Source organism: Lissotriton helveticus, chromosome 3_1 (assembly GCF_964261635.1).
Source record: "Lissotriton helveticus chromosome 3_1, aLisHel1.1, whole genome shotgun sequence".
Lineage (NCBI taxonomy): Eukaryota > Metazoa > Chordata > Amphibia > Caudata > Salamandridae > Lissotriton > Lissotriton helveticus.
Genome location: NC_136061.1, coordinates 811,637,330 through 811,651,156, shown reverse-complemented (window position 1 = coordinate 811,651,156; position 13,827 = coordinate 811,637,330). Strand labels below are relative to the sequence as shown.

Sequence of the window (13,827 nt, the reverse complement as noted above, 5' to 3'; positions counted from 1 at the left end):
TATGTTGCAACAGTTGTCTGTAATTCACGTGTTATACCCGTTTTCCAGCTGCAGTTCAGGATACCCATTTACCAGCTGCAGTACACATGTTCATACTACGCAAGATAATTGATCACTTAAAGTGGAGAACTGCTTGAAAAAAGACATACACTGAGTATAAAACTACTCAAGATCAACGTACACATTAAACATTTCTTATACAGGATCAAACTAAAATCATACAATGACGCTCAGCAAAGGGGATTTAAACAGAATTGTAGGCACTATTAGGCAATACGTAAGTACTTACAATTCCAATAAAGGGCCCAATTTATTTACACATGATTGTTTTTAAATTACTTCTCCACTACATTACAAATAAATATTCGCGGTTAAACAGAAGATGTGCTTTTCTGACGTTTTAGCTGATGTGAGAGGCTTCAATCCTCCATTTCAAAAATACTAAGTAAAGCTGTAAGGAAAATATTATGAGAAACAATTGAGAACAATAAATAAATCTGAAAGTCCAACGAAAACATAAGGAGGAGGAGGGGGGGTGCTATCGCTTTTTCAGTTTCTTTGCTTGTTGTTTGAATTTCCTTTTCAGTTCTTCTTCCTCACGTTTCATCTCTTCCAGGTCCTCTTGTACACCTAGCCGTAAACTGCCACAGATAATTAAGAAATGGAACATTTATTAAAATCTTCACGTTTTGTTTTTCAAAATCAAAGTAATGTTACACATCATAAAAACATTTCATATCCTGCTGACGTCATAAAAGAGTTTGTATACAAAAGTTCATGACAAATCGACTATTAGAATTATACATAAATTCAAGAACCCTTCTGATGGTTCTTTTCTATAAACATTAGACATGAATGCTGCTGCTATTACATTTAAAATGGACATAAAAAAAAAAAACAAGAAAAATATCCATGCCCACTTTGCTACTGGATTCAAGGTAGCCTGGCTGATGAGGGTGTTACCCCAAAACCGGTCCCCGGATGCTTGTTTACGGTCCAGGGAGGACCTGGCTTGGCAGTTCGGGTAGGACTGTTCCCATGAGGAACAAGCTCAAGACTGATTTACATATGGCTGGGCCTGAACTAGGGTGGAGAAGTGTGCAGAAGAAAGATGATGATGGATTTAATCCAGATCTAATAGTGAACGTGGGTGAGTGTCTGAAAAGTTTCAGTGCTCCGTCCATCATTCTACTATGTTTGCTTAGTTCGCCCCAAGTTGGATGGGTATTCCCAGACGTGGGTCCTCTGCTCACTTTACCACTGGATTCAAGCTAGCCTGGCTGATGGGGCGGTTTTATCCCAAAACTTGTCCCAGGATGCTTGTTTCCAGTCCAGAGAGAACCTGGCTTGGCAGTTCGGGCTGGACTGTTCCCATGCACGAGGAACAGGGTCAAGACTGATTTACATATGGCTGGGCCTGCACTGGGGTGGTGAAGTGAGCAGAAGAATGATGATGGATTTAACACAGATACAGATCGAATAGAGACTGGGGTTGAGTGTCTGAAAAGTTTCAGCGCTCCGTTCATCATCCTATTGTGTATGCTATGTATGGCTCTATGATAGCGCTTACAGGCAGGCAATAGAGTTAAGCTTGAGCTCTGAGGCCATCTGCTGGTGAAGGAGTGCTAGTTTAAGTTTATCCAATGCAGTCTGGCGTCTTAGTGATATTCATGAAGTGAGGAATCTGCAAGTCAAAGTATCCATCGGAATATTCCACAAAAGGTTGAACTGGAGTGCCCAAAATATGTTTCTGAAATATATGTAGACAGTTGTTTGCCTAAATATATTATCTCATCTAAAGTGTTCTAAATTCACAACATGCCTGCATAAAGAAAATGCCATCACTACTCATTTGTCATAATTGATTACAAGCGAGCAAGGAGGTAACATTCTAAGATACCCTGTATTTGTGGTGAGTTTCATGGCTCCCTTCCCACACACCATCCAGGTTATAGAATCAATGTAGCAGATAACGACGTTGATGCCTCATATTGCTCTGAAGGACAGGGTTGAAATCACGCAGTGACCGATGGGCTGGTATGACAGGGCGGTGCGTGGACTGTATTTTTGGTTGATTGTGAGCCTGTTTTATGGACTGCTGGGCCAGGTTTTACAACCGATTTCCCGAATATTAAAACAAACATTTCCTGCTGCAAGCTCAAATCCATGCAGTCTTCCATACCCTGCAAAACACTTATACTGCATGTTTCTACAAATTCAAACTGCCCCAATTTGTATACATGGGGCACATTTTAGACTTTCTAATTCACTAATGGGTGGCCACTTTGGTGCCTGGGCCGCTTTTCTGTCCCAGTTCGATAATGATGAAAGATGCCTTGGTGACAAAGCCCAATGTCCCCCCTACCCGACCCCACACACCAACTGGGATTTCGACTTGGCTCTTACAGCTACCTTTCCTATTGTTTGTGAGTTGTACACAGTCGAAGTAGGCTGGGGCAATAGGCATTATTGAAGCGTCATCCAAGAAAAACAAAAATAGATTAATTACAAGTATTTTTAGAGTGAAACATACGGGGATTAATATATAGGAATGCTCATCTATTGATCAAGTGTTTATACTCTTAGCTCTAGCAATCATTTCCTGCTGCCTAGCCAATCAAATAAGGGGTGCTATTTTTGGTGGTACTCCTTGATGCTTCCTAGCAATCTATATACACAGATTCACTATTTTAGAAGTGGGTCTTTCCACTCATTCCCAACATCTGCATATGTCTCAGGTCAGGCATGGGCTGACAATCAATTTCTATTTTATTGGACTTGCTTGTATAACAAACATAAAACTATAAACCTAGAATACAAAGAAAAATTCAAGACTACATGGGTTACTCACACTTTACCATGGACAGTTGAGAGTGCACTGTGAAAGAAACATATCACGTACTATGTAGAATATTAATCTGTTTTATGGAAGAATAAACTCCAACAGTACTTTAGGAAGTATACTGAAAGCCACCAACTTCCCATGTGTTGAGACAGGTCTTTCTAAGACCTTGGGTTTTGAATAGGGTACCCACAGGCCTCAATGTATTGCACCAGTCACAGGCAAACATACATCACATCGCACGCACACAGACACTTGTGCTGCACAGCATTATATACTAATAAGATGTAGACAAATGGTGAGTTAATCACACAGAACTTTAACAATATACAAGCGGGTCAATAGGCCCCACTTCAGTGGCACAGGTAAAAAGGCCAGTTCATACTGAACATTATTACTAAAACAAGGTATGATGCCACCCAACCACCGTGCTCATACTAATTTACTCCTAGTAAGGGCAGTAGCCCTTTACCACTGTGAAGGTAGCACTTTAGATGCTCTGCCCGTTCCAACAAGACCGCAATCCTTGAGACAGGCCTATGTCATGTTGCACAGCATGATCCGTGTTTGCTAATGACCAAAAAGGAGCATCAGGGATCCAAATATTGTTGCAGCTCGGGCACTGAGAGAAGAGGTGCACGTATGTCACCATGTGAGGAACTTTTCTGGCCCAACACATGGGAAGTAGGGACTTTCTCCAAGAGCTCTTTTAAAGATCTCATCAAACCCAAACACAGATATCTGCATGAATACCTGTCACTAGTGACAGCTTTCCTTAGGTGTACAAAATGACTATGTTTTGAAGGGAGTACCCCCAGATTTTTTCTGCTGTTGAGCTCTGCATTTTACCCTTAACCAGTGGTAAATTGTGTGTGCAACTCCTTTCAACATGGTGAAATTGGCATACCCCTAATTGGCATCTTTAACTTACCTATAATTCCTTAGTCTATGGTACCATATCCAGGGCCTCTAAGTTACATGTTGCAATTAACCTGCAGCACCCATTGTGCAACCCACTGCAGAGACAAGGCAAACATGACTGCAGGCCTCCGATGTGTAGCACAACTGTGCAGGTTTAAACTTTCGACCTGTCAAAATAAACGGTTGGCCTCAACACTCCTTTTAAAAATTAATAGGTAATGCCAAGGTAAGCCTTACTGCCCATAAGGCAGACTGCATGATATTTGAATGTAAGATATGTAAATGTTTAATGGCATACATGTACTTATACAGTGACAATAAGAAAACAAGTTACTTACCTGTAGCTGTAGTTCTCCATTATTGCAAGCTTTCATAGATTCACATACCTGAATCATTTCCCCGTCGTCGAGACGGGAGTCTTCGGTATATAAAAAAGCAATGGTTAGCAGTATAGCTAACTGAAAAAAGGCCTAGGCCCATTTCCCTTTTGCAACCCATAACCTTTGTTATGTAAAAAATGACCAAACTTTTCCCTTAGCCAATCAGAGCCACTCACCCTCCAGAATCCTCCTGAGAGAACCTTTTGCCCCTGAGATTTTCGGGCACTTGTGCTATAATACCTTTCGTGACAAATCCGGGGTGAGCCTCTCAGGGGGAGGAGGGTGGGCGTATGTGAATCTATGAAAGCTTCCAATACTGGAGAACTACAGTTACAGGTAAGTAACTTGTTTTCTTACTCCAGTATTGGAGCTTTCATAGATTCACATACCTGAATCAAAATAGCGAGCAGTAATGAATATGCTATTTACCAGTATGCATCTGTTCTTGGCATGTAGGGCTGCTGACATTTATATCTATAGCATAGATCGCCGCCTAGTGTTGGGTCCGGATGATTGCACATTGTTGTCCTGGAAGAGTCTTCGAAGTATCACGAGATAGGTGGCTCCTCCCCTGGACTACAGTGCGCATGGGCATCGACTCCATCCCCAGATTGTTTTTAGCCATTGTGGCGAAGATGGAGTGTAACAGTGTGAGCGATGACCATGCTAAGAGTAAGTGTAATTTCTGCAGCCGCTACAGGCGCTGGGGAGGAGGGTGGGCGATGTCAGCAGGCCTACATGCCAAGAACAGATGCATACTGGTAAGTAGCATATTCAGTTCGAGGCATGTGGGCTGCTGAATTCATATCTATAGCATAGAATATATAGCAGTTCCTTCATTAGCGGCGGCCGCCTGTGCCAGCTGCAGACGTTTGAAAAAGTGTTTTTAGAACAGCCTGCCCTACAGCTGCTTGCTGCTTGGAGTGCACATCTACACAGTAGTGCTTTGTAAATGTGTGTGGGGTAGACCATGTGGCTGCTCTACAAATGTCTTCTAAAGGGATATTCCCAAGGAAAGCCATGGAGGCCCCCAACTTGCGGGTGGAGTGGGCTCTTGGGGGGATCGTTAAAGTGCGCTTAGCTTCTTGATAGCAAATTTCAATACACTTAACGATCCACCTGGCTATACCTGCTTTGGAAATGGGGTTGCCCTTGTGTTGTGCGGAAAAGGCAACAAAGAGTTGTTTCGTCTTCCTAAAATCTTTGGTCCTATCAATGTAGTACATCAAAGCCCTTTTGACGTCAAGAGTGTGGAGCATTCTTTCTCCCACTGTCTCAGGATTTTGGAAGAACACAGGCAGTTCAATAGTCTGATTGACATGGAACTTTGAAACCACCTTTGGAAGAAATTTAGGGTTAGTGCGCAGCACCACCCGGTTGGAGTGAATTTGTATGAATGGCTCTTGTACAGTGAGCGCCTGGAGCTCACTAACACGTCGCAGTGACGTAATGGCTATCAGGAAAGCCACTTTCCATGTTAAGAACTGAATCTCGCATGAATGTAGAGGCTCAAAAGGTGGACCCATCAGTCGGGCGAGGACCACATTAAGATTCCATTCAGGAGCAGGTGGGGTCCTGGGAGGAATGACTCGTTTGAGCCCTTCTAGAAAGGCTTTAATGGCAGGCACTCTGAAAAGGGAGAGATGCTGCCTGTTTTGGAGATAAGCCGCTATGGCGGATAAATGTATTCGAATGGAAGCATATGCCAGATTGCATTTGTAAAGATGTAACAGATAACAAATGATGTTGTGCGTGGACGCGTCAAGCGGGTCTATGTTGTGGTCTACGCAATAAATGACAAACCGCTTCCATTTTGCTGCATAGCATGCTCTGGTGGTGGGCTTTCTTGCCTCCCGTATGATATCCATGCAGTCTGGAGGCAAGTTGAGGTAGCAAAACTCTAAGACCTCAGGAGCCAGATCGCCAGGTTGAGCTGTTGCGGATCTGGGTGCTGAATGTCGCCATGGCTCTGCGTCAAAAGTCTGGGTGTGAGGTGCAGCCTTTGATGCGGTACCACGGAAAGTTCTAGAAACGTGGTGTACCATGGTTGGCGTGCCCACGTTGGAGCAACCAGGATGAGCGTCATCGAGTGTTGCTTTAGCTTTCGTGCCACCAGCGGTATTAGAGGTGCTGGGGGAAAGCGTACGCAAATTTGCCTGACCAGTTCATCCATATCGCATTGCCCTGCGACTGTGGGTGCGGGAACCTGGCGGCAAAGCTTTGGCATTTGGCGTTTTCCTTTGTGGCGAACAGGTCTATCTCTGGATGACCCCACTGCTGGAAGTACAGGTGGAGTACAGATGGATGTATCTCCCACTCGTGCATTTGGTGGCTGTACCTCCTGAGCAGATCCGCCATCTGATTGTCCTTGCCCGGGAGGTGTTCCGCCATGAGGAAGATGTTCCTCTGAATGGCCCACTTCCACATGCTCTGAGCCAGATGAGACAACTGTGGAGAGTGTGTACCTCCCTGCTTCTGAATGTAGTACATGGCCGTCATGTTGTCCGTCCGGATCAACACGACTTTGTTGCACAGATGTACCTTGAATGCCTTCATTGCCATGAAGATTGCCATCAGCTCTAGGTGGTTGATGTGCATCTTCTTTTGCTGCGTTGTCCATAGTCCCTGCACTGTGTAGTGGAGTACATGAGCTCCCCAACCCTGGAGAGAAGCGTCCGTCGTTAGGATGATCTGTGGAACAGGCTCCTGGAACGGTCGGCCCTTGCAAAGGTTGTGTGGATTCCACCAATGCAGAGAGTTGTATGGACGACCGGTCACCAACACTAGGTCTTTCAACTGTCCGTGAGCCTGATTCCACTGACGTGCTAAGCACTCTTGAAGCGGACGCATATGTAGTCTCACGTGCGGGACTATGAAGATGCAGGAGGCCATCATGCCTATCAACTGCATGAACACTCGTGCTGGAAGCGAGTGTTGCGGTCTGAATTTCTGTGTTAGCAATTGAATGCAGTTGATCCTCACAGAATTTGGCTGCGCTGTGGCCGCCAGAGTGTCTATCGTCGCGCCCAGATACTGCCGCACATGGGCGGACTGAAGGTGTGACTTTGGATAATTCAGTGAGAATCCCAGATCGTGAAGAAGGTGAATGGTGTGGGACATGTTGGCAGCGCACTGCTGGGCCGACTTTGCTTGGACAAGCCAGTCGTCCAGATAAGGGTAGACATGAACGTTTTGTCTCCTGAGGTGCGCAGCCACTGTCGCCAAGCACTTTGTGAACACCCTGGGCGCTGTGGTCACTCCGAAAGGGAGGACTTTGAATTGGTAATGCTGATTCTGAATGGTGAATCTGAGGTATTTTCTGTGTGACGGATGTAGTGGAATGTGAAAATATGCATCTTTTAGATCTAATGTTGCGAGGAAATCCCCCTGATTGAGCAACGGAAGAACCTGCTGCAGCGTGAGCATATTAAAGTGTTCTGAGAGAATGTACTGGTTTAGGAGCCTGAGGTCCAGTATGGGTCGTAGGGACCCGTCTTTCTTTGGGATCAAGAAGTACAGGGAGTACACTCCAGAGCCTCTTTGTTCCACTGGTACGAGCTCGATTGCCCCTTTTTGCAGCATGACGAGCACCTCTTGCTGCAATAAATGCAAATGCTCTGTGGACATAGGACGGTGTTTTGGGGGAATGTTGGGTGGAGTGGATGTTAACTCCAGACAATAACTGTAACTGTAACTGTGTTTGTATTTATATAGCGCCTTCTACCCTGAGGTCTCGTAGCGCTGTATTCATACCGCTGTGGAACCCTTCCTGGCTTTCCTGTGAAATGTCCACTCCTGGGCACTCCCAAGGTGAAGCCAGGCATCCAAGCGCTGCTGGGGCCGTTGTGGAGATTAAGCAAGCTATTGCCCAGAGTCACAGAGTGGGACCCATGATTAGTCTAGGCACCGAGGCGAGAATTATCAGGTCCGGGGAAATTGTGTCCAAGAGCCGCCGAGGTGGGATCTGAAACCTGGTCCCGGGCCAGATCTCTGCATCAGGGTCTGCCGCTCTACCCATTGAGCCACGCTTCTCCACCTAACCATTGAGCCACGCTTCTCCAAGAACCGTACTGGATAAGCTTTCTGACCCACCTGTCTGTGGTGATGGATTTCCAGACTGGCAGGAACTGTTGGAGTCTCCCCCCGACGGGTGTTGTATGGTAGGGGGGCAGTGACAAGGCGTCACTGTATGTTGGCGGCGGAGGATCAGGAGCTTTTGTTTCCACGACCTCTGCCCTTGGCGCTGTTTCCGCGATAGCCACCTCTACTCTGTTTGTTGTATGAGGTTTGTGCGCCACTTTTAGTGTACTGTGTTTGCTGGGACAGCTGGCCTCTGGAAACACCTCTATTACTTGAGCGACGAAAAGAGCCACCCCTGAACTGCTGGGACTGGAGAGCCCCCATAGACTTTGCAGTCTCAGTGTCCTTTTTGATTTTTTCTAGGGTGGTGTCCACCTCGGGCCCAAACAAGTGATCAGGGTTTACAGGCTGATTTAGGATGGTGGTTTGTATCTCCGGTTTGAACCCGGAGATTCTGAGCCAGGCCCGACACCGCAACATTACACTTGTGTTAATGGCCCTGGCCGCGGTGTCCGCTGCGTCCAGTGCACACTTAATAGAAGCATTTGAGATGAGTTTCCCTTCTTGAATGAGCATCTCTGCTGCCTCCTTATATTCATCTGGCAAGTGTTGTAACAGGGTTTCAAGTGTATCATAATGTGCCCTGTCATATCTGGCCAAGAGTGCCTGCGTGTTAGAAATGCGCCAGATATTGGCCGCTTGAGCCGCCACCCTCTTCCCTGATGCTTCCAGCACTTTAGATTCCTTGTCAGGGGGAGGAGCATCACCAGTAGTTTGTGAATTTGCCCTCTTCCGGGCATTAGAAACAACTAGAGAGTCCAACGGCAACCGGCCCTTGATGTAGGTAGGGTCACCAGGTGCCGGCTTGTACTTTTTTTCAATTCTGGGGTTTATAACCCTGGCACGTGTGGGTTCTTTAAAAATGTATGCAGCATGTTTTAAGACACCCTTCAGCATTGGCAGTCTTTACGGTCTTTTCAGAGGTGGAAAAGGTGTCAAACAGAAAGTCCACTTCAATAGGGTCAGCATGGAGCTGGACGTCATGATTCCTAGCTGCCCTCTCAATAAGCGCATTAAATGCCGCAGAATCCTCAGTAGGTGAGGTTTTGACAGTATACACTTGAGTGTCCGGGGCAGTTTGTGGATCCCCTGGGTCCGCAGCATCTGCCCATGTGTCATGTTGATCTTCAGGATCAGCGTCGGCAGGGTAGTTGTACTCATCATAGTCACCTTCCCCAGCCTCCACATCCGAGTAATTGGGCGAGATTGGAGCAGTGTCCTGACCACGTGGCTTAATCAGTTCAACAAGAACGGGGGAATCTGTGGAATCCTTTTTCTTCTTTAAAGGAATTGTGTAGGACTCCATAGGCTGTGCTGGTGTGATCTTTGGCTTGTAAATGGAAAGTTTACCGTGTCGGCGTCGATAAATTGTTCCGACTGCTCCTCCAGTACGGGTTGTCGATGCTTTGTGCCTACAACTGCAGGGGTAGGCTTCGGCCCCGTGGACACCTTCATGAACGCCTCGACGACCTTCCTGGGCGCGAACGCCTTCAGCGCCACTTTCGGCGGCAGCGTGAACTGAATCGGCGCCGTCGACTTTTGCGGTTTGGCGGCAGGCTTCGGCGTGGAAGTATCCTTCAGATCGACCGCGGAAGCCTTGTCCTTAATGCGTTTTAATGAGTCCGACACCTGCTTTGTGAAGGATGCGGACGGTTGCGTCGACTCGACAGGTGCCTTCGAGCCACCACCATGTGCGGACTCGAGGGTCGTAGTACTTTTGGCCTTGTCCGGCTGACGCGCAGGATCGACCACTTTTGTAGCTCCGAGTCCCTTGTCTGTGTCGACGGCCTTCGGCGCCGACGGCTTCGGGTCGGCGACCTTGACAAGTGCTTTCGGTGCCCCAGTCTTCGGCTCGACGCCCTTGAGCGACTTCACCGGTTCGACAACCTTCTTTGGCTTCGTCTGCACCGACAGGTCTGAAGACGTGGAGCCGACCAAGGCGACAGGCGCTTTCTGTTTCGACGGCGCCTCTTATCACTTTCGGTTTTGTCGAGACCGAAGCTTTCTCTTTCGGTTTCGATTTGACCAATGGCGGCTCCGTAGAAGTGTCCGTAGCCGGGCCCGGAGGCGAGACTGTGGATCTAGGTGCAAGATCTTGGGTAAGGCCATGTGGCAATCCCTCGACCTGAGCCTTAGCTATTGTCCGAACGGGGCATAGCTCCTCGCTTGAGCTATCTTCCGTGGCCCCATAGGCCTCATCGTCGTCTCCTACCTCGTCGACGATGTCTTCTGCATCGAGCATTTCTACGTCTGCGTCGTAGTTGGAGTCGATCTCTGCCGCTGGATTTGAAATCGGCTCTCAATCTTCCTGCTGGTCTGCCTCTTCTCCCTCGGTATCGAAAATGTTCACCGGGTCAGGTGCCGTTTGCTGGGCCTCCTGGCGCGCCACGCGCCGAAGTCGAATCGTCTTTTTGGAGCGAAAACGAGAACAAGCCATACAGTTGGCTTCATCGGGATCCGGCGACAGGCACTTGTTGCACACCGGGTGGACGTCGATGTGGGGATACTTCGAGTTGCACACGGGGCACCTTTTGAACGGGCTCCGTTCCATGATGTGTCGTTGAATAAGGCTTGTTGCGTCGACCGGGCCTCGAGCACCGAAGAGCCACGCGACTCCTCTGGACGTCCGACTCGGGAACTGAGCCGTAACAGAGCTGGGCACCGAACGCAAGACAATACCGACGATATAGGACAGGCCTTTGGGCCGAAAAGAAAGTTTCTATCGAATCCGAACTTGAGTGATCAAATATGCAACCGAACCCAATGGCGGAAAAAACCAATCTGGGGATGGAGTCGATGCCCATGCGCACTGTAGTCCAGGGGAGGAGCCACCTATCTCGTGATACTTCGAAGACTCTTCCAGGACAACAATGTGCAATCATCCGGACCCAACACTAGGCGGCGATCTATGCTATAGATATGAATTCAGCAGCCCACATGCCTCGAACATTATAGCACATTTTGTTTTTGTCACTTGCTTTTCACAGAGATATATCACCCATAAATGACATCTCCAATATCATACAACAATAAAATGTGCTTTTCTTACCAACCAAAGGAAGGAGGGATGAGAAAAGAGGCTCACCGTTATTGGAAAAGGTTCCTCAGCACTGCTTGTCCCACTGCAACATCGCTTCTTGCATGCGCATCCAGGCAGTAATGCCTGGTGAAGGTATGTGTACTCCTCCAGGTAGCTACTCTGCAGATGTCCTGAATAGAGACGCCTGAAAATAGAGCAGTAGAGGTTGATACCGCTCTTGTGGAATGTGCACCAACACGTGCAGTCAATGGCTTCCCTACTGCTTGATGACAGAATTGAATGGCATTTGAGATCCATCGTGCAATTCCCCGTTTTGATAACGAGAAACCTTTCCTGGGGGCACTAAAAGCCACAAACAATTGTGTAGATTTTCTGAAAGGTCTTGTTCTCTGCAAATAAAACTTCAAGCAACGCTAGACATCCTGAGTGTGGAGAGTCCTCTCCACCGCCGTAGATGGTTGAGGAAAAAATATTTTCAGGATTAATGGCTCATTTAAGTGGAAATCCGTTGGCACTTTCGGATTGTTCAAAGCACTAATCTGTCCTCCCTGAATTGCAGAAAAGGTTCTTGCGTCGTAAGGGCTTGTATTTCTCCCACCCTTCTGGCTGATGTTAGAGCTATTAATAGTGCCACCTTCCAGGATAGGAATTTTAGATCAGTTTTGTGAATTGGCTCAAATGGTGGTTTCATCAGTTGTGATAAGACAATGTTCAGTTGCCATAGAGGCGGTGGATGCCTGATGGATGGATAAACTCGAAACAACCCCTTCATGAATTGTTTCGCAATTCTTTCCGACTACAGATATGGACCTGCTGAGTTTCTCCTGTATCTAGAAAATCGCCGCCAAATACACTTTAATTGAGGCATGGGCTAATCCAGACTTTGCCAGCCTTAGTAAATATGGGATGATTTGATGTCGTTCTCCTGACACCAGAAGCAGAATCTTTTCCATTTCACCCTGTATGTCCTATTAGTGCTTTCAGCTCTTGCCTTTGCCAGGATTTCTCTGCATTCTTCCGGAATGTTCAAGTGATTAAATTCTCCGCAGTGAGGAGCCAGGCCGCTAATTGCAGTGATGCCTCACTTGACCTACTCCATAGTCAATAGGGCTGGTATTGGCTGTAGACGTATTGGCTCGGTCTCTGATAAAAGGAGTAGCTCTGTGAACCAATGCTTCCTGGGCCACCAAGGGGCTATTAGTAACATCCTGCACGGTTCTTTTTTCAGCTTTGTGAGTACTCGTGGCAGGAGGGGAATCGGCGGAAAGGCGTAGGCAAAGACGCCTAACCATGCCATCGAAAACGCATTCCCCATGATCCCCTTTGGTGACGCCAGCTTGCAAAGAATTGGCATTTCTTGTTCAGGGCTGTAGCAAACAGCTCCACCATTGGTATTGCCCATCTGGGCAAAGATGGTCTTCAGCGTGTCCTGATCCAGCTCCCACTCGTGACAGGTTGTCTTTTGCCTACTGAGGGTGTCCGCTGTTGTGTTTTGATCTCCTGGAAGATGTATGGCCTTCAGAGTCACTTCGTGATCTATCACCCATTTCCATATTTTCTGAGCTTCTTATGACAGAGAGAGAGAGAGAGATCTTGTGCCCCCCGTTTGTTTATGTAGTGCATTGCCGTTGTGTTGTCTGTCCGCACTAACACTGATCTCCCTTCTATTCTTGGCAGGAAGGCCAACAATGCCAATCCTATTGTCCTTAATTCCAATAGGTTTATGTGAAGGTGTTGTTGCTGTTTGTTCCATCGGCCGCTGACTTGAAACTCCTGTAGGACTGCTCCCCATCCTTCGAGAGAGGCATCCGTGGTAACTACTAACTGATCTGGTTCGGTCAGGAAGGACAGACCCACCGAGATATTGTTCCTGCGAGTCCACCACTTTACCGCCTGCAACATTGGTTGCGTGACTTTGATTTTGCCCTCGAAGGATCCCTTTGCTTGGCACCACTGAAGGTCTAACTTTTCTTGTAACGGCCGCATTCTCAAACGACATAGGGGAATGAGTCGTATGAATGAAGACATCGTCCCCAGAAGCGATTTGTATTTTCGGACTGCAAGAGACCTTCTTCTGTTGAATTATTTGGCTAGAGATACTAGTCCCAATTGCTTCTCTATTGATGGGAATGCCTTGTTTTGTGATGTATCTAGGATTGCACCTAGAAACTTGATCGTTCTGGATGGCTACAGAGATGATTTTTCCACATTTAAGGTCAGGGCCAGATCCGCAAACAACTCCATGCAAGCCAAAGTCAAAGCGTGAGCTGCCTCCTGCGATGGTGCCTTTACTAACCAGTCGTCCAGGTATGGGAATATTTGGTGTTTTTGTCTTCTGAGATAGGCTGCCACTGGCGCCAGACATTTTGTAAATATTCTCGGTGCAGATTTGAGGCCGAATGGCAGCACTTTGAATTGGTAATGGTCTTTGGACACTGTAAAACGAAGGAACTTTCTATGGGATGGATGGATGGGGATATGTAAATCTAGGGAGGTCATCTGAT

The 13,827-nt window shown here is 47.2% G+C and overlaps 1 protein-coding gene across 1 annotated transcript in view; it reads right to left on the bottom strand.

Annotated features, from left to right (window-relative positions):
* Nucleotides 1-243: 243 nt before the first annotated feature.
* Nucleotides 244-13,827, bottom strand: part of SPTY2D1 (SPT2 chromatin protein domain containing 1) — a 303,896-nt gene continuing 290,312 nt past the window's right edge. The window contains exon 6 of the mRNA XM_078681084.1: nucleotides 244-641. Coding sequence (XP_078537210.1) covers nucleotides 539-641 — 103 coding nt within the window. The 3' untranslated portion in view covers nucleotides 244-538. The remainder of the gene's footprint in view (nucleotides 642-13,827) is intronic.